The following is a 22,502-nucleotide window of genomic DNA, read 5'->3' on the forward strand; positions in this document are numbered from 1 at the left end:
ACAAAAATAGAAATAATAATTAAGTTATATGCTGTGTTAATTTTAATATTTAGCTAGATCTGCATCACCAGCAGAAGGAAGAACAAAAACTTCAAATGGACCAGCATCTCCTAAAATTACTGCTGTTCAGTGCCCTCCACCTCCTCCACCACCTCTTCCAACAGAGAAAAGTAAGATTTTTTCACTTATAATAAATGATGATAAAAGTTTATTCTTAGTTATTGCATATTTAACTTATTCAATATTTAATACATAGAGGTAAAATTAACAGAATTATTGTACAAGTATTAAAACAGAACAATAAACAAATGGCATAGTAAATAACTTATTAATTAGTAGTTCAATTTAGTTTATTTAAGCAGATCATTATAGGCAATCCCACTGGACTAATGAGAATTACTGTACATTTAATATGTTTATTTCAGTCTTATTTCTGACCTAAATGAATAATTTACTTAAGCAAATTTAATTGAACTATAAATTAATAAGTTTGGTTAGTTAATAAAAGATAGTTCATCTTAATGAATATTATGCAATTTTGTCCTCAAAGACGTATTTCTCATAACATAGCCTTGTCATTAAGCAACACATACCTGTATAATTTTGATGTACTAAATTGATTAAATTTAATTTGCTCCAGAATTGACTAAAAAAAATCAAAACTTTATTAATCTAAATTACCAGTATTGAAATTTAATAAGATAGGAAAAAATTTGCTATAAAAATCCATTTTATATTTATATTTGAATAATTTTTTTAGTTTTATATATTTAAGTGTGGAACAAGAAAACTTTAAGAGAAAAGTAGTTTTTAATGGTTTTATATTGCACTGTCATTTTATAAACTTTTATATTTCACTCTTTACATATAGAAAGAGAATAATATAAATATACAATATAAAAAGAATTCAAATTAGAATATCATCTAATGCTTTCATTTTGGTAAATGTATAGACATTTAGAAAGCTTCAGTTTTAAAATGGTTATACGAATCTATAAACTTTGATTCATTTAATTTAAAATTTCTGTATTATATGGGAAAATTTTATATTTTTCTCAACTTGCGATACCCTTTTTTTATTCAAGCATACAGCTTTGAAGTAGATAGTGTGAATACAAGTAAAAAAAACATAATATGAATTTGTAAATATTTAAACAATATATATGAGAGTTAATTATACACCAACTGTTGCATCAAATATATTGAATGCTAAATCTGCTATCTGTAAGCAAGGTAAGGTGAGTTGTACTTTTTTATTTGGTGGAAGCTGCTTCCTGTTTTAATGGTCAACTTTGTATCTGTTTTTTTCTTATGTAATCATTGTCATAACAAAAATGGGTTTCATTGGAAATAACACTTACTTTATACATATAATAAAATTTTTTTATTTATTAATAGTGTTTTTTTTAATAACAGAATCACCAAGTGTATCCAGCAGTTTAGAGGAAGCAGCTGTTTCAGGTAAATTTATGTGTTATGTTATTTCTATATTTATTTAACCAATTTTTGTAAGTTAAAATTCTTATTTTTAATATTTACTCTAATTTATATGTTAATAATAATTAATGTTTACAAATTTGGATATAGTTATATTTTAAAAATTTTTTAATTGATTATAATTAATTTACTTATACAACTTAATATTTTTAACCAATTTTTGTTGATCTTTATACTCAAATTTTTGTTATTGTTTTGACTCTTTATAATTTCAAAACTTTCCTTAAATTATCTGTTATACCAATTCTTTTCTTGTGTAAAATTTTTACTTTTTCTTTGTCAATACTACAGTTATTCATTGTACAGTGGTCATAAAAAACAGAGTTCACTCTTCTGTATTTCAAGTCAACAACATGTTCTTTTAATCTTACATCCACTTTCCTTTTAGTTTCTCTTATGTAATATTTTGAGTTTTCACAAGTACAGTACATGGTATATAGTAAACTGCATTTGTTGTGTTGTATAAATTTTCTATTTTACTTTCTTCAAATTTGCTTATTTGTATTCTCTTTTCCAGTTTTTCATAAGTTGGTGCTAATTTTATATTCACTTTATTAATTAAAATTTCTATTTATTTCTTCAAAAAATCCTTTAATATAAGGGAAGGCTATATATATTATATTAACCTCGTTATTTCATTTTTGTTCTCTATTATTAATTTTTCTTTCCCATTTTTGAATGTTACATGATGTAAATCATTAAGTAGTAGATTGTGCATTAGTTAAACCATATTTGATGTTTTTGTGACAAAACACATTTTGAATTACCAGAATTATCATTCATGTGCTTAAGTAAAATGAATCTTAATTGGTTAAATTTAGACCTTTTTTTCATTCTTTATTGTGAATATGAATATTAATTGATATTCAAAATGTTTAAGAAAATATATCTATTATACAAAAATAGAAATAATAATTAAGTTATATGCTGTGTTAATTTTAATATTTAGCTAGATCTGCATCACCAGCAGAAGGAAGAACAAAAACTTCAAATGGACCAGCATCTCCTAAAATTACTGCTGTTCAGTGCCCTCCACCTCCTCCACCACCTCTTCCAACAGAGAAAAGTAAGATTTTTTCACTTATAATAAATGATGATAAAAGTTTATTCTTAGTTATTGCATATTTAACTTATTCAATATTTAATACATAGAGGTAAAATTAACAGAATTATTGTACAAGTATTAAAACAGAACAATAAACAAATGGCATAGTAAATAACTTATTAATTAGTAGTTCAATTTAGTTTATTTAAGCAGATCATTATAGGCAATCCCACTGGACTAATGAGAATTACTGTACATTTAATATGTTTATTTCAGTCTTATTTCTGACCTAAATGAATAATTTACTTAAGCAAATTTAATTGAACTATAAATTAATAAGTTTGGTTAGTTAATAAAAGATAGTTCATCTTAATGAGTATTATGCANTTAAATTCCTAATTTAATATAATTGATAATTCTTAAGTTTACTTTTACAAAAGAAACATAAAGAGAAACTACTATTACATAACAATGTTCTAACACTAGTATGTTCTAATGGAGGGATATGCATTCTAGTGTGATTATTTTATCATATTAAAATGTGTGAATGCAAAATAGCAATAGACATTATTTAAAATTTTATATGAAAACAAACCGCATTCAAAATAATTAACATAGGTTAATATATATATATATTAACCTATGGTATTTAAAAGTTAGTCTTATAATGTATGTTGCATATTAAATGTTATATATAGTTTATCAGAAATAATTTAAAATAGCAGACATATGCTTGCATTAATTAAAAAATAATAATTTTAAATTTATTATTACACAGTACATTTCTTTTCACTGAAATTATTCTATACTGATAAAATTGCAATAATTTCTAAATTTTTTGATATTTGAGCTTGATAATTATTATTGCACATTTTCCAATCAGTTTTCAATATACATTTTGTGTATTGTTATTTTTTCAATGAATTTTTCTTAATACATTTGAATTTTTGTATCCTTTTTTATTATAAATAATTTCCTTTTCTTTTCGGCAAAATTAGTTATAATAATCAAATTTGATCTACAATAGAAAATCTAAACTGACACAATTTTTAATTACAAAATATAACTGTTCATAGTTAAGTTCACACTATTAACGAATGTCTGTAAGAGAAACATTAAACGAACAAATTAAATTTTAACTAAGTTTTTATTTATTTATTTATTTTGAAACTTGATTATTATAAACTTTACTCAGTTTAATGCATATTTAAGTGTGGAACAAGAAAACTTTAAGAGAAAAGTAGTTTTTAATGGTTTTATATTGCACTGTCATTTTATAAACTTTTATATTTCACTCTTTACATATAGAAAGAGAATAATATAAATATACAATATAAAAAGAATTCAAATTAGAATATCATCTAATGCTTTCATTTTGGTAAATGTATAGACATTTAGAAAGCTTCAGTTTTAAAATGGTTATACGAATCTATAAACTTTGATTCATTTAATTTAAAATTTCTGTATTATATGGGAAAATTTTATATTTTTCTCAACTTGCGATACCCTTTTTTTATTCAAGCATACAGCTTTGAAGTAGATAGTGTGAATACAAGTAAAAAAAACATAATATGAATTTGTAAATATTTAAACAATATATATGAGAGTTAATTATACACCAACTGTTGCATCAAATATATTGAATGCTAAATCTGCTATCTGTAAGCAAGGTAAGGTGAGTTGTACTTTTTTATTTGGTGGAAGCTGCTTCCTGTTTTAATGGTCAACTTTGTATCTGTTTTTTTCTTATGTAATCATTGTCATAACAAAAATGGGTTTCATTGGAAATAACACTTACTTTATACATATAATAAAATTTTTTTATTTATTAATAGTGTTTTTTTTAATAACAGAATCACCAAGTGTATCCAGCAGTTTAGAGGAAGCAGCTGTTTCAGGTAAATTTATGTGTTATGTTATTTCTATATTTATTTAACCAATTTTTGTAAGTTAAAATTCTTATTTTTAATATTTACTCTAATTTATATGTTAATAATAATTAATGTTTACAAATTTGGATATAGTTATATTTTAAAAATTTTTTAATTGATTATAATTAATTTACTTATACAACTTAATATTTTTAACCAATTTTTGTTGATCTTTATACTCAAATTTTTGTTATTGTTTTGACTCTTTATAATTTCAAAACTTTCCTTAAATTATCTGTTATACCAATTCTTTTCTTGTGTAAAATTTTTACTTTTTCTTTGTCAATACTACAGTTATTCATTGTACAGTGGTCATAAAAAACAGAGTTCACTCTTCTGTATTTCAAGTCAACAACATGTTCTTTTAATCTTACATCCACTTTCCTTTTAGTTTCTCTTATGTAATATTTTGAGTTTTCACAAGTACAGTACATGGTATATAGTAAACTGCATTTGTTGTGTTGTATAAATTTTCTATTTTACTTTCTTCAAATTTGCTTATTTGTATTCTCTTTTCCAGTTTTTCATAAGTTGGTGCTAATTTTATATTCACTTTATTAATTAAAATTTCTATTTATTTCTTCAAAAAATCCTTTAATATAAGGGAAGGCTATATATATTATATTAACCTCGTTATTTCATTTTTGTTCTCTATTATTAATTTTTCTTTCCCATTTTTGAATGTTACATGATGTAAATCATTAAGTAGTAGATTGTGCATTAGTTAAACCATATTTGATGTTTTTGTGACAAAACACATTTTGAATTACCAGAATTATCATTCATGTGCTTAAGTAAAATGAATCTTAATTGGTTAAATTTAGACCTTTTTTTCATTCTTTATTGTGAATATGAATATTAATTGATATTCAAAATGTTTAAGAAAATATATCTATTATACAAAAATAGAAATAATAATTAAGTTATATGCTGTGTTAATTTTAATATTTAGCTAGATCTGCATCACCAGCAGAAGGAAGAACAAAAACTTCAAATGGACCAGCATCTCCTAAAATTACTGCTGTTCAGTGCCCTCCACCTCCTCCACCACCTCTTCCAACAGAGAAAAGTAAGATTTTTTCACTTATAATAAATGATGATAAAAGTTTATTCTTAGTTATTGCATATTTAACTTATTCAATATTTAATACATAGAGGTAAAATTAACAGAATTATTGTACAAGTATTAAAACAGAACAATAAACAAATGGCATAGTAAATAACTTATTAATTAGTAGTTCAATTTAGTTTATTTAAGCAGATCATTATAGGCAATCCCACTGGACTAATGAGAATTACTGTACATTTAATATGTTTATTTCAGTCTTATTTCTGACCTAAATGAATAATTTACTTAAGCAAATTTAATTGAACTATAAATTAATAAGTTTGGTTAGTTAATAAAAGATAGTTCATCTTAATGAATATTATGCAATTTTGTCCTCAAAGACGTATTTCTCATAACATAGCCTTGTCATTAAGCAACACATACCTGTATAATTTTGATGTACTAAATTGATTAAATTTAATTTGCTCCAGAATTGACTAAAAAAAATCAAAACTTTATTAATCTAAATTACCAGTATTGAAATTTAATAAGATAGGAAAAAATTTGCTATAAAAATCCATTTTATATTTATATTTGAATAATTTTTTTAGTTTTATATATTATAAAAATAAGCAATGATATTTCAACATAATGTAAAAATATATTAAATAGTTTGAATCAGAAATTTAAATGTTTCTTTACTGAAAAAGAAAGTAAAATTTTATGAATTTAAATTTATTAATTTATTTCAAGTTAATAATTTTTATGTACTAATTTAAAATTTTAATGACAGTAAGATGTTTTGTTTTGAGAAATGTGTTTTAATATATTAAGAAGAAAAATTTTTCAATGTAACATAAAATTTCATTCTAAATTTAATTATTCAATATTAGCTCCACCACCAAAACCAGCTAAACCTCAAAAACAACCTAAAGATGCTCAAAATATGCTTCAGGAAGAACTTAAAGAAAGAATGACATTAGGACCTAAATCACATAAGAAGTTGGCTAGTATCCAACAACTAAAGCATATGCATTGTATTTACATAACACCTGAAAGCTCTCCTTTAGAAGTTCAAAGTTGGTTAGAAGTGAAAGGATTTTCACCAAGGTAAATATTTCGAAAATTATTTTATTTATTATTTTTTACTTATTTATAAATTTACATATATCTATGAAAAATTGAGAAAAATGATCAGAAATAATTTACAAATTAAAGAAAGAGAAAATTATTTTGATTGGGAAAATGTAAAAGTGTTTAGTCCGGTTTTGTTATGTTTAAAATTATATNAATTCCACAGAAATTTTGATGTTTTGAAACCATTGAAGACATTGAAATAAATTTGATGATAGAATTAGGAGCTATTTCAGAAGAATGAAGTGCAATCAAAAAGATCTTTAATATATTAAGAAGAAAAATTTTTCAATGTAACATAAAATTTCATTCTAAATTTAATTATTCAATATTAGCTCCACCACCAAAACCAGCTAAACCTCAAAAACAACCTAAAGATGCTCAAAATATGCTTCAGGAAGAACTTAAAGAAAGAATGACATTAGGACCTAAATCACATAAGAAGTTGGCTAGTATCCAACAACTAAAGCATATGCATTGTATTTACATAACACCTGAAAGCTCTCCTTTAGAAGTTCAAAGTTGGTTAGAAGTGAAAGGATTTTCACCAAGGTAAATATTTCGAAAATTATTTTATTTATTATTTTTTACTTATTTATAAATTTACATATATCTATGAAAAATTGAGAAAAATGATCAGAAATAATTTACAAATTAAAGAAAGAGAAAATTATTTTGATTGGGAAAATGTAAAAGTGTTTAGTCCGGTTTTGTTATGTTTTAAATTATATTTTAATATTTTCAAAAACGTTTTCTAAGTCATGAATTATAAAAAAAAAAATGTTTTATTATTTTGCAACACTATATGATCTTATACAGCAGCAAAAAGTATTGTAACTTTGTAATCTTGATCCTAAATCTGAACTACTGTTGAGAATGTAGAGGATTATTACTTGAAATATACAAATATTTTTGTTAAAAATCTAGTTTATTGAAAGTTGCTTCAGACCTTTGCTAATCAAAACTCATTTTTACATAACTTTGTTAACAACTAATTACTTGTTCAGTTACTGTTGTATATGTTTTATATTTATCCCAGTTTGTCAAATTTTTTGAATCTAGAAAAAACTGAATCAAGTATGAGCCAACCAATCTGGTCTATAAAAATAATCTTCATAAACAAGTAATCACATAATCTTAGAATGTGATGTAGAAAATCTAGTGAGAAATTTTCCATTACCTGTTTTATAGAAAAAATAAAGCAGGTATGTTAATATTCAGTATGGATGATGATAACTTGTATTATTCCATCTTGTAACATACAGTCGACCCCCCCATAACACTGTTGACAATTCCATTTTATATGAATTCCATGTTGTACAAGTCACTTAGATTTTACAAATACGTGAGCCATTCACAGCCCAGCACAATAAGTATTCATATAAAATGGAATTATCAACAGTGTTATAGGGGGTGACTGTACTTATTTGAACTTGCAAGGACTAAAATATCATTTCTTGCTGAATACCAATCCCTGAGACTTGCAACGCTGTTTGATTATAATTTTACTTACTACTGTTTTATCATCCAGTTTTCCTTAAATAAACAGAAATTGTTAGTACGATTAAATTTTTATATAGTATTTTTAATAATTTTTTATACTGGAAATGATGGATTTTTTTCCTATAATTTTAGAACATCTTGAATTCATAAAGATTGAAATTTTCTATTTTGTCTTAATCATCATGTTTATATGCTGTTGATCTTTGAGTTTAATGCATAAATTGTAAAATTATCCAATTTGCTACTGTTGTCTGCATTACGTTTTTTAGGAACTGCTAATCAACAATGTGCTCTGTGATTATGCTTTTATCAGTTAGTGTAATATGTTTTATGATGTTTGTCTGTGAAAATTGCTTTATTCAAATATATCCTATGTGTATTTCTTTAACTATATTTTAAATAAACATATCTTATATGATGATCATGTTTTTAATAAGACTTTGATTTTACAAATGAATGTTTTAAGAATGTTCTTTACTATATATTCCGTCTGATAAACTTGAATAATTAGTGTGAAATTGTTTACATTTTTTATAATATTATCTTTTCTAAATTTTTTAATAAGTTTTACCTATGATTTGAGTTATGTTCTATTCAATAAAATGAGTTAAAAATATAATATTTGCTTAGTTACAATGAATACTGTTGGGTACATTTGAAATCACTGTGATTGTCATGTGATCATAGATTTTATAAAAATTTGACAAACTAATACAATATGTATTACTTATACAATTCTATTATTTGAAATGCAATTCATATTATAATGCCAAATATTTTTATGAAATATTTTCTGAAATTTCAGGAAATTTCATAAAAATATTTGGCATTATAATAAAGAAATAGCTATTTGATATAGCTATTCCTTTCTGGCATATTTAACATAAACAAATTTTTAATTCTTTAAATATTTTCTGTATTATTGCTGTATGACATCATAAATAAAAACTCTTAAATGATTTAAATTATTGATATAATTTAAATGTATTAAAACTATATTGAAGAAATAAAAATCATCTTCATAAGTTTGTCATTCACAATCACTAGAAATCCAAAGAGTTTTCATTTACAACGACAATCTTTTATTGGAGGCTATGCTACTGCCAGTGGATGTTTTTAATTGTTTTGCATTTTTTACAGAGGCGCAGCCTGTAGTAAAAGGTCATTTCTGTGAATGAAAGCTTTTTTTTAATATTTAGTTCCTGTTGATTGTGAATGAAGATGATTTTTATTTCTTCAATATAATTTTAATATATAAATACTTTCAACCATTTTTAATCAACCATTTAAATGAAAACAATGTTTTTCTTCATAGATGTAATATTACTATAATATACACTACCCTACAATAATGGACCTGACACCAGCGGATTTGCATAAAATCCGACTGCATGTCAAATTTTATCCAAATCCAGTGCTCATACATTATCTGCTAAGGTTAAATATGAAAAGTGAAGTGGTAACGTCATTAGTTCTGCATGAAATTCTGACAATATGTCAAAACGAAAAGAACTTAGTGACTTTGAAAGGTGTTATAGTTGGTTGTCATATTAGTGGCAAGTCTGTTTGTGCAATTGCAGTAGAATTATCACAGCCACAGTTAACTGTTGGTGGTGATGTGAAGAAGTGGAAGACTATGGGAGTTGGGACATGAACTGCACATGTTGGTAGTCCCCATAAACTGACTGAATGAGATTGGCATGTCCTGAAGCATGAGGTTTGTAAGAACTGCAAGTAACTACTCCAAATCATCAACAGTGAGTTTCAACAGGCAGCAGAGGTTACAGTGCACCCCAATACTTTGCGGAAAGAACTGCAGGCCCTCAATATCCACAGATGTGTTGCCATACACAAACCAAACATCACCCCATCCAACAAAGCTCACAGACTCGCTTTGTGTTTGCAATGTCACAACTGGTCTGTTGACCACTGGAAAACTGTTTTATGGAGCGACGAGACACACTACATGCTCTTCCAGTCAGATGGGCGTGTTTGGGTTTTGAGAATGCCAGGTGAACGTCTGTTACCTGAGTGCATTGTTCCAACTGTCAAATTCGGTGGTGGTGGTGGTGTTGTTTGGGGGTGTTTTTTGTGGTATGGCCTGGGACCTTTGCATGTTATTCCTGGTAAATTGAATGCCTACACCTACATGAACATTTTGGACAATCAGGTTCTTCCTATGCTCTGGCAATTTTATGGAATGAACGAATGTTACTTCCAGGATGACAATGCTCCATGTCATGTTGCAGCCTCTATCAAGCAGTGGTATCAAGATATGGATGTCAACCATCTTCCCTGGCCTGCTCAGAGTCCCGACCTAAACCCAAGAGAACATTTGTGGGACAAGTTAGAGCAATGTTTATGGACCTGGAAACCACGTCCAAAATCTACAGCTGAGCTGGCAACATTCTTGAAACAGGAATGGACACAAATGCCCATAGCTATGTATCAAAACCTTGTTAAAAGTATGCCTAGAAGGGTTACTAGTGTAATTTCAGCACATGGGGGACCCTCCTCCTATTAAAGCATGTATTCTTTACCTTATGCCATCACATCTTGCTGTCCAGTCCATTATTGTAGGGTAGTGTAATTATCATTACAAAATCATTTACAAATTACATTACAAATTTAGCCCTTGCTTTACAAAATTTAATGGCCAGCTTCCTATATTGTTTGGCTGACATAGCCATAGGTATACTCATATATTGTAAATACTGGATATTATGTTAACTCTTCACAAATCACACTGAAATTCAAAATTTCCAGCAAATAAAAGTCAAAAATTTAAATAAAATAAAAAATAAAAACGTTTTCAGCCACTAAATTTATCAGTCTTATGGTAACTGAAGATCAGTTAAAAATGATTGAAAACGTTTTTATTTTTTATTTTAGTAAATTTTATTTGCATAGATTGTTAAAGATGTGTTTTTTATCCTATTTATCCAGTACATACAATATTTGAGTATATCTATGGCTATGCCGGCTAAACAATATAGGAAGCTGGACTATAATTATCATTACATTTATATAATTTATGATTTCATTAATAAATTATATTTTTATTCATTTTCATTATATATGAATGTTCAAAATATGTATAGGTCTATTCTTTTAATAAAATGGCTTTAAATTAATTATAATAGAAAATAATCTAAACTTTTTACAGGACATTGAAGATTTTGAAAGAAATGAATGGTGAAAATATGTTTGAACTTTCAAAAGAGCAAATGGAAAAATATTTAGGTCATGAAGAAGGAACAAGACTTAACAGTCATTTGACAGTTCAGAAAAATATTTGTGGTGTAAGTTTTTATTATTATTTTTTTTTCTATAGAACTTATGAGGCATGTGTGGAAAGTTTTCAAACTTTTAAAATATCATGACAGCTTGAATGCTCAGAAATATCTAGTAATGTCACATTTTACCACTTGCCTCTGTCAATCAGCTGAAGAGTCAGCTGATTTCCACTACTATAAAATGTAATATATTCCACTATTTTGTTTAACTTGCTGCTGTGTATACATCAGACAAAAGAAGTGTGTGATGGCTTCAGCAATTTTACTGTTTCAAAATGTGCACAAGATTCTTGCACATGCTTTTTGAAGTTTTTTTTTATAGATTAGAACTTTTCACAGAAACATTTTGAAATGCTAATGTAAGCAATTGGTAGTGAATGCATGAGTCAAACTCAAACAAATGAATAGCACATTTTAAGGAGGACAAATAATTATGTAAATATTGTCATCATGAATTTCTACTTCTTAGTCTGACTGTTAATAAAAAATACTATCCAGAGGTGATGAAACATTTGTGAAGGGCAGTGAGATTAAAAAAAGCCTAACTCACGGGAAGAGAATAAGTCCACTATATCCACTATGACAATAATAATAATATAATAATGGATAATAATCCACTATGACAAAGCGTCAGCACATTAATCATTATTAGTTTATAGGTACAAAAATCTGATAAACTCTTCTTTTGGAAGACTCCTTTTTTATTCCCAAAGCTGAAAATTCCACAGAAATTTTGATGTTTTGAAACCATTGAAGACATTGAAATAAATTTGATGATAGAATTAGGAGCTATTTCAGAAGAATGAAGTGCAACTTCATTCTTCTGAAATAGCTCCTAAGCTTCAAAAAATAGCTCCTATGAAATAGCTCCTAATTTCACAGCCAGTCTTAGATCAAAAAGATCTAAGACTGGCTGTGTAAAAAGAAAACAACATATTTTATTTAACTTTGATAGTCGTCACCTTCAAAATAATCCCTTCTGCATCACTATACCAATTCGGGAATTTCTACCAAGTATGGAATGCAATGGAAGTTCGGTTCTTGAAGGATGCCAAGCACCATCTGTGATTAACATTGGACGTCCTCTACTGTCAAAACAGTAACCCTTCAACTTGAAATTTATCTTTTGGAACAAGAAATTGTATGGCCAGATCCAACAAGTACAAAGGTGGGAAGCAACAATGGTTCTAGTGAGCTAAAAATGTTCATGTTTTCAGAGCTATGTGAAAGGAGCATAGTCATGCTCAAGTATCTAATTGCACCACAGTTGAGATCTTTTGTGTTGAACATCATAGTAGGACTTAGCATTCACTGTCTTGCCTACAGGATAAATTCTCAATGCACAATCCCACAAATGTCAAAGAAAATGATGAGCATGCTTTTGGTCATTCTTCAGACCTGCTTTGCCTTCAGTCTTGGCAATTGCAGATTCTTTCACTGCAAAGACTGCTATATGGTTTCTGGGTTGTAGCCATAGAGCCTGTCTTTATTGCCTGCTAAGATCCTGGAAATGAAGGTTGGGTCATCACGAACTTGCTGACAGAGGTCCTCACAGACCTGGATATAGTGCATTTTCTGCTTAATGCTTTGGAGTCTGGACATGATCTTTACTTCAATGCCATGCATGTTCAATTCAGACATATAGATTGCCTGCACAGTGACTTTGGAGACATTGTCTTTGATGGTTATCTGATAATCTTCATAAGATGTCAAATGTTCTCAACAATTTCAGGGATTGTGCTCATGGAATGTCAACCTGACTTTTTATCATCCTCCAGTGATATTCTGTCCCTTTTGAAGTGAAAAAACATTGCCCAGCTCATTGTTTTGTTGCTGTAAGCTTTCTGAAGAATTTCAAGGATCTCTGTTACTGATTTCCCCAATTTCATACAGAATTTGATGTTAGCTCCATGTTCCAGGTTCATATCCATGATGAGACACAACAACACACTAAAACATTGTCAGAAAGCTTTGTAACAGAATCTCCAACCAATGCAGCACATTTCCACTTTGCATACTGACTCACAAATACTATGTGCCCCTCTCACTACATGCTTATTATTGTGCAGCACCCCCTGCATTACCACAAGCTCAGTTTTAGAACTTTTTGATCACACCATATAGTTCTGGGAATGCTTCCAAAAGTTGAACACCTGGGATTCACATACTAGCAGTGGAGAAGCCTATGATACTTTGAAGACAATTTTATTACTTCTGTACATAGTTGTTTCTGAATGTTTAAATAAAAATAAACTTTCAAACAACCTTTTATGTAATCATATTTCATGACGATAGTTATCTTAAAACATTTACAGAATTGTATCTAGAATTGTTTGTGATGATATAAACTACATAAAATTTGTTCAAAAATATAAATAAATTATATTTTTTAACTACAGAAAAAACTTTTATAGATATAAGATTTGGAATTCTTATATACTTTGTTTAAAAAATAACATACAGTATTGTAAAAGTTTTTATATAATTCTTTAAAATTTTATAAATATTAAGTAAATAATATTACAATACTTAATATCCTAAGATAATTTTATGCAGTTTATTTTGAGTAATTTTTATTCATTTTCTTTTAGTTTAAAGCTTACAAACATCAAGAACTAAAATCTATTTTGGATAAAAGGAGGCAAAAAGTTGATGGTATTAGTGAACAAACCAACAAAGAAGTTTCTGATAATTCGTTGCCATCAAAGGTTACAAGTTCTAAAGGTTAGAAGGAATTAAATGTATAACTATATTATTCATAAATTTCTAAAACCGTGTTTTTTGGAATTTTATATATTTTGAATACTATTGTATTTGTTGTCATATCAATAGGCAGAAGCAAGAAATGGATTATACTGTATTAATTACTATAAAATTTTTTGGAATAAGTCTTTTCAAATACAAAACTAACTTGTTTTTAGATAACATTCAAAAATATATAATAGAGTACATAAAATTTCTTCTAAAATATATTAGCATTTGTAAAAAGCATTGATATAACACTTAGACTATCATAAAAATTCTTTTTTGTAGAAAATTATTATACTCAATACCTTTCAACAGGTATTGTGAGTGTATTTTTTAATATTTTCTATGATTCTTAATTTTACATATTTTAAAAGTTAATGAGTTTATATCTCCAGAGCAGAATAATTTTATTTCTTGGTTTGCTAATTTTATCAGTAATATATAATGTAATAGTCTCCATGTTTAAGAATTTGTCAATATTTCCCACAAAAATGCAAAATTTTTCAGAAACTGTACTCTCATTCAGTTAGCCCCCTTGAGTTGTATGTGCATGCCTAAGCACTTATGCAACCATTAACAGAAAAAATGCTTAAATGGGCTTTAAAATTTTTAGCAATGTTTTACAGTGAGTGACATTTTAGACTCATGTTTATGAAAATACTTTGTCAAATTTTATTCAATAGTTGAAAACAAAGTATTTACTTATATATGTATCAGTAAATACTTTGTTTATATATATATATATATTCAAAGGTGTCAAGTCATCCTACTCAGATGATCAATTATCATTGAATAAAGTCAGCAAATTTTATGTGATAAATTTCACAACTATCCCAACAAAACATGAATCCATGAATATGGATGATGCAAACCTGACTGCATATTTATTTCTTTGAAATTAAGTTTATCAAAATTATTCTGCACTGAGTTTTGAATTTAAATTCTAGTAATTACATGTATTTTATTCTAAAATAAATTTTTCATTTTACAATTATATTTAGTCTACTTACTTTTAGTTTTATATATTATTTTAGTTTAATTAAGAAATTTTAATTATTATGTAGAAGAAGAAGCCGATCCTGAAGTTGCTAGTAAAACTTTACGCTATCTCTTGAGAGATCAGCGAAAAAAGATTGCATCTCATTTAGAACAAAGTGAGAATAAATGAATTTCCATCATTTGATTGCACTATTATTAAGTGCCAATTGTGTTGATTACAGTGAAGAAATGTATCCACAGCTGAAGAACAAAGCCTCGGTTGTCCATCGTAAACTTTGTGTTCAAATTGTGCCTCTATCTCTAAACTGTGCCATTATCTAAAATAATTAGAAACTAATCATTTATAATGTAAAAAAAGAATGACAAGATTTTTTAAATCATTCTCATTTGGAATGTGATTGCTCATATGGCATTTGTATAAAATTTCTTCTATAAAGTGTTTTAAAATAGTTATACAGTAGAATTTAATATATTAACTTTTGTAATTATTTTAAAATATGCAATAATGAATTTTTGGATATTTCATCTCTTGAAAAATATTCTATATTGATTTTATAAATACAATTTTGTGCAATAATTTATAACAATTTGACTGTGAAGATGTATAATTCTAATATTGTATTTATAAACATTCCATTTTTCTAAGACATTTTATAATTTTGAATGCAATGTGTTTTGTGAAAAGTTCTTTTTATTGAAGTTTTTATATGATATATCAACAGAATGTGATTTCAGCTATTAAATTTTCCTAAAACACATTCATTCTTGCATTAGAATGCAGGAATGCATATTAGATTTAATCATTAGGCAATAATGATGATAGTTGTTACATACTATTAATATTACATATAATTTATTATTTAAGAAATAAGAACAGATTTAAATGCTTAAATATTAACATTTTTCATATTATTTAAAATTGATTTTCATACATTTTTGAACTATAAAAATCCACTTTATTCTGTAATTGTTGAATTTATATAATACTTTTTTAAATATTCAGTTATGTAAAGATATATTGTTCTGTAAAATCAACAGTTTAATGTTGTAATTAGTCAAATAAATAGATAAACAAAATATAAAATATCAATTTATTTTAAGCAATGAGGACCAATGGAATTTGTTACAAAAATTTCATGAATTTTTGTAATCCATTTTCATATATAACTAATTTGTATCTATTTACATAAGAGTATTTATACTCCTGATTTGTTCAATATCATGCACAAAAAAGAGCTTTGTGAGAAAAAAAAATTATATTCCATTCAGATGGCATTATACATATTTTACAGGAATAATGGACTATTTTCTTAATATTCAATTAGATCTAATTTTATCCCAAACTGTAATTAGCAGTTGAAAAAAAATTACTGTTGTTGTCTAAGTTTCTGTGATTAAAGATGAGCTTTGTATAATAAGAATACATGTAGAATGAGGATGCATTTATAAAATGATTCTCATTTTGTAAATGTGAATACGGTTCTAAATGCTCTTGTTATAATTTTGGGCATTATTAGCGATTACTTTGATGCAAATTTATTCAGTTAAATGTAATGTATTTAGACTTTTGAATTTAATGTTGACAATTAGATTTTGATTGACATGATTTTGTTATAAAATTTCAATTTGTTAACTGCCAAATATGGCAGGATTGATAAATAAATGACATTGAAATGATAATTTTGGATTTAATTAAAGTTTTCTTATTTATTAAGAACTGAACTTTTTGTAAATTCTTTTTACAAAATTAGATTTTATTCTAATTATTGAGAATTTGTTGTTGAGTTACAAAACAATAATTAATTAATATAAAAAATGCACTTACGATTTTTGAAGAAATTGGCATTAAGTAAAAATGACAAATATTTGTAAATGCATCAAACACATTAATATTTATATACAACATGTGAAAATATGCATAAATGTAAGATAAACGACACAGAAGTCACTAAGTTAACTAAATTTAATTATACACCGGTAAAATAAAGTATGTAATGACAAAAGATGAACTAATTTAGAATGCATTCCGCGTTACTCCTTCCTCTTCCAACAATTCTCGTAACTGTAAAAGTCCGAATTCCGTTAACACTTAAAAATTACCGGTATTGAATGGTAAAAGTCCGAAATCCCTGATAAATACCCGAAATGTGTACATTTTTACCATTCTCTCAATACTGGTAAATATCTGGAGTTATCGGACTTCGAACTTTTACTGTAACATATAGTACATTCCAGTTAATTGGGTCTGTCGTTTATTTGGGACATATATTGAAAGACGGAAACAAAAGTAATAAATTAATTATATAAGACAAATTTATTTCGCTTAATTGAGACATCCCGTCGCTTTATCGGTACAGCATACGGAATACAGTATGTGTTAATGGGCCAAATTAGAAAAGTTAGATACAAAGATGGATCACACGAATTTCAAAGCTACAGATATCCGATGGTTATCGCGATGGAAAACTTGACATGAAGTAAGATTTAAGAAGGTACACGGTAAAAAAACAGTGCTGACACTACGAGCGCCAAACAGTGGAAATCAACTAAGTTGCCTGAATTGCTGCAGGAATTTGGTCCTGATCAAATCTACAATGCGGATGAAACAGGGCTGTTTTACCATGCCAGCTAGATGGTTCCTGACTTACAAAGTACTGTCAGATTAAAAAAGAAAAAAGCAATGGGATTGCATTACTGTATTGTGTTGCTATAATATGTAAATAAGTAATAAACGGAAGTTGTTAGTCATTGGAAAGCAGGCTAATCTTCGGTGCTTAAAAGTTAGAATAGACTTTACCAGTTGAGTATTAAGCCTATGCTAACAATAATGCATGGATGACTAAATATTTTTCTGAAATGGCTTGCGAGTTGCGATGTAGAACTGCAGAAAATTCAAGAACGTTCTATTAATCGTACAATGCAACCTTGAAGCAATTGAAGGAAGCAGGAGAAATTAGTTCGAAGATTACTATTTTAGAAGCAATATAATATGCTGCTAGTAGTCAGAATTAAGCTGTAACACAATTCGAAACTGCTTTCTCATTGTGGTTTTAAGACTTCGGAAAAGGAAATGCCAGATATGACTGAGAGCGATAGTGAAATCGCTTATGAACTACAATATGTTATAATTTACGAATAATTTTTATATATTGATAACAACCTTCCATGTTGCAATGAAAATGATGATTGTCTAGGTGAAATTATTGAACGAGTTGTTTCGGGAAAACACCTAAAAACTAAAGAAAAAAGGATAGTGATAGAGAGATACTCCCGATCAAGACTTAGTGACCCAGGAAGCTAGCAAATTTATTCCTGAACTAAGACGAATATTTTATTCAAGATGAAAACGAAGGAAGTTCCATTGCTGCTTTGGATGCCTGCGCTGATTTTGTCCACTTGCAGAGTATAAAGAAAATACTTCAAGATACTCGATAAATTTCTGCAAAAATAATTGCTATTTTTATTGTTTAATGGTTATATTTTAATGTGTTATTTTTGAACTTGAATTTATTTACATATAGGTAATTAAAAACATAATTAATATTCAGTATTCAGTAATAAAAACATAATTAATATTCAGTATGAATATTAATTATGTTTTTCAATATACAGTTATTGTCTGTATTGCTCCTTTTCTATGTTAAATTTTCTCTGTTCTCATAAAATTCACTTTATTGGGACAGCCGCTTAATGGGGACAAATTAGTCAGATCTCGGTGTCCTAATTAAGCGGAATCGACTGTATATATGTTTACAGACAATCAGATGGCCAAGATGGTGAAGGTGACAGCCTTACATATCCACTCGCTCTGATGATCTGAGTTGAGTCCTGTAGGAATCTTAAATTTTCAGAGATGGTCTGTTTTCGATATGTCAGACCATGACATATCCATAATCTTTTGGCAATCCCTTAATAGGTATTCCCTTTATTTCTATTCTTTCATGGTTTTGACCTTGAAGGACAGAAATAAAGGGAATACCGACTAGCTAGAGTTCGTAACAAAGCGAACTTTTATCAGATTTTCAAATTTATTCATTATATGGCGTAATAAATCCTATATGTTTGTATACTGCATTTACCGGGAATTGTCAGTTATTCGATATAGGAAGAATTCGAAATTAGGGAATTTTCTTTAGTATTTTTCAAAATCAATGTGAATAATAAATTTCAAAGAGGAAAAACATTGTATAAAAAGTTACTAGAAATGTCTAGAAATTGCCTTATTATGATATAAATTGATTTTTCTACACTGAAAAAAAAATTGACATACCGGTACTTTAATTTTTCTTATTTCAAAGCTAAAATTATTATTTCGTTAATAAACTATAATAAATGTATTTTTATTCCTTTTCTAAAAGATTAATATTTCAAAATTTAAAAAAAATATTTTTCTAAATTTTAGTTACAACACAATTAAGTTCGAATATTTTATGTCGAATTAATTTAGATCGCACGTATCTATTCGTTAATTACAGACGATTTTATTTGATAATTTACATTAAACATAGCACCAATTTTATAGATGAACAAATGTTTGACTAATGCGAAGAACCTCAATGACAATTATATGTAGCCTATCGAGATCCACAACCAAGTACCTTATAAATTCGAGGATTTGGAAGTCATTAGGTTTAGTGATAAGTGTGTCGTTTTCAACGCAAAATGGCACATTTAATGATTCACAGACACTGAAGTGTTCTTTATTAATTTAAATATTTACGGAAACGATTCGTTTATATACACAGATTGATGCTGCATGGGAGGTTGCTGTAAGGAAATTTCAACTGTATGTTTCTTACATTCTTATCTTTTTCAACTTAAAAAATTATCATTAATTATAATTTTAATTCCAATAATACTTTATTATTTTATATATTATATTTTGCATTTAATTTCTTTATCCATAAAAAAATTAAATTATAAGAAGATTCTTTAATTACCTTAATTCATTGACTAATTCGTACGACCTTAGTGATATGGCCTTAGGAACTGTGAGACCCAATTAGAAACATTTTTTGCGAAGTTAAATCTATAGAATCTTAGTGGTATAAATAAGGATTATTATAGACTTTGTCTTCAGATTGGTTTCCTTTAGTGTCACCATCAACACAAAATCTTAAAAAATATAACAAAATATTAAAAGTGGCATCCATTACTGAACCGATAAAAAGCAAAGCATATCGTATTTAACGACTACCTCATATTTGTTTAAAAAAATATTCAGCTAACATCACATTTATACTTGCAAAAGTAACAAACTTGACTTGTATCTTATCATTTTTATGCGTACTAGACATACAACTACTGTAATACGCCTTTATTCATTGGTCCTAAGTACAGATTTATGTAAATAAAACTTAAATAGTTGAGTATGAATATAGGCCTGTAACACAAGTTGTAATAGAGATGTGTATGTGTATATATGTGTAGAGATGTAATATTGTAATTTAATCACATGGTACTGTTAAATAAAATTTTACACATTTATAGGTGTTTAAAAGCTGTTACACTTATATTCACATGTTTGTCTTTTTAGCTTTTTTACGCTATTTTATAATTAATGAACGCATTTAATGCAAGTACAGTACTATAAAAGGAAGGTTTCAAAATATAAGTTAAACAGTGTAAACAAACTCTGCCGACCTTTTAAGAATTCAAAAGAAAAGTGAAATCATTACAGTGATACCCCGAACTTACTTGATAGGTGGGACCGAGCGATAACCGCGTAAGTCGAATTCGCGTAAGTTAGGGTATAATTTCGCAATTTGTGTAAAATCCAAATTCGGATGTATGTAAGCTAATAAATATTCTCGTTAATCTTATCACGTCTTTTGATTCATTTACGGTTACAAGAAATCACCATATAGAGTCCCTCGAGTCTCCGTATATATAACAAACACAGAAATAAATAACACAAAATAAATTGTAACTATGCGTCGATTCCGCGCGACACATCCGAACATGTGAGCTGAACAATTGAGTGGGGGGAGTGAGTAATCAACAGCTGCGTGCCGCTCAAACAAAAGACGAATCTACGAGATTTGAAAATCGCGTAAGTCTGGGTAGCATAAGTCGAGGTATTACTGTATTGTTCTTTGTAAAACCTATAACGCTGTATTAGGTGTATGTGTTTCAATGTGTTATCTAAATATATAAAATTACTTGTCCTGACTGACTGACTGAGTGATTGACTGATTCATCATCGCCCAGAGCAAACCGCTGAACCTAAAGAGGTAAAATTTTGTACACAGTTAGGGTACGTCATGAAAACGCACACTAAGAAAGGATTTTTCAAAATTCCTCCGCGGGGGGGGGCGAAGGAGAGGATTAAGGCTTAACATTTTGATAACAAATTGATAAAATTGAAAATAGTTCGTTTGATTCTCAGCAATTCTCGTCATTCTCAGCGGTAGGTGTTATATAACAATTAGTATGGTTGTTGAAATACTGAATATAAATGGGGTTTGCTTGCAAAACCCCCGCGGGCGAAGTCGCGGATAACGGCTAGTATTTTATAAGACTAGATTAAATTACCCAATGGACTTAAAGCCGGCCCTACATGGCTCATTATATCAAATGAGTTTGGTACTCCTTTTACTTCTAATTTTTTCTTCCCTTTTTTTTAACATTCCTTTTTACTCTCTTCTTTCTTCTCATATAGCTAAATTTGAGGTTTCTTAGCATGTAAGTTTTGTTATAAAGTAAGAAATGATATTTTTCTTAAACTTAGTTGTGTAGTAACTAAAAATTAGAAAAATATTTTAAAAAATTGTTAAATATTTGAGGCGGAGCGTTAGCAAAGCCTCTTCTATGTGGTTTACAGAATTGTGTTTGTTCCCAAAACCTGTTCCATCGATTTTCATAAAACTTTGCTATTTTCCATTAATAATGGCGAGGAATCCAAAAATGAAATGAGGGTTCATTTAAATGTGAAAAATAGGATTCCATGACTTTGTTTTCGATATACCGAGAAAGGTATTAAAGTGACAATGTCCGTGCTTTGATGCGACTGAGCGCGTCTAACTGAATTTAGACTTAGGGATCAAAAATAAAAACAGCATTGCGTGTGCCTAACGGAAAATAGGCGCGAACAAGGAACAAAACACAAGAACAAAGCAATTGTCATCGATGGTTTTGTTCTTGGATCTCTTCTACGTATTCGCAAGTGCAAGGATCGGGTATCCTATGGCAGGCGGGTACAAAGATTGCTTCTTCTGTTCTTAACAAGTGCAGGGATAACATTTTTCCGGCTCCGCCTCAATTCTATCACGATACGACAAAGTCGCACGATATCCTAGTAA

General features: G+C 27.9%; 2 protein-coding genes across 2 annotated transcripts in view; both read left to right on the forward strand.

Moving 5' to 3' along the window:
* LOC111628680 (epidermal growth factor receptor kinase substrate 8-like protein 2) overlaps positions 1-271 on the forward strand; it is a 44,115-nt gene extending 43,844 nt beyond the window's left edge. Inside the window, exon 15 of the mRNA XM_023372509.1 lies at positions 54-271. Within this exon, the coding sequence (XP_023228277.1) occupies positions 54-256 (203 nt within the window). The 3' untranslated portion in view covers positions 257-271. The remainder of the gene's footprint in view (positions 1-53) is intronic.
* Positions 272-3,875: 3,604 nt separating this feature from the next.
* Positions 3,876-16,860, forward strand: LOC111628683 (epidermal growth factor receptor kinase substrate 8-like). The gene is made up of 6 exons (XM_023372511.1): positions 3,876-4,440; positions 5,426-5,542; positions 6,415-6,631; positions 11,325-11,460; positions 14,046-14,178; positions 15,267-16,860. Exons 1-6 carry the CDS (start codon positions 4,314-4,316, stop codon positions 15,368-15,370), a joined length of 834 nt encoding a protein of 277 aa, XP_023228279.1. The 5' UTR covers positions 3,876-4,313; the 3' UTR covers positions 15,371-16,860.
* The last annotated feature ends 5,642 nt before the right edge of the window (positions 16,861-22,502 follow it).

The sequence above is a fragment of the Centruroides sculpturatus genome, unplaced genomic scaffold (genome assembly GCF_000671375.1).
Source record: "Centruroides sculpturatus isolate CEXI.00-Female unplaced genomic scaffold, Cexi_2.0 scaffold30, whole genome shotgun sequence".
In the NCBI taxonomy this organism is placed as follows: domain Eukaryota; kingdom Metazoa; phylum Arthropoda; class Arachnida; order Scorpiones; family Buthidae; genus Centruroides; species Centruroides sculpturatus.

Coding starts and splice junctions, on each gene's coding strand:
- LOC111628683 (XM_023372511.1), top strand. CDS start 4,314: ATGGGTTTCATTGGAAATAACACTTACTTTATACATATAATAAAATTT. Junction 6,632..11,324: donor GTGAAAGGATTTTCACCAAG/GTAAATATTTCG, acceptor AACTTTTTACAG/GACATTGAAGATTTTGAAAG. Junction 14,179..15,266: donor AAAGGTTACAAGTTCTAAAG/GTTAGAAGGAAT, acceptor ATTATTATGTAG/AAGAAGAAGCCGATCCTGAA.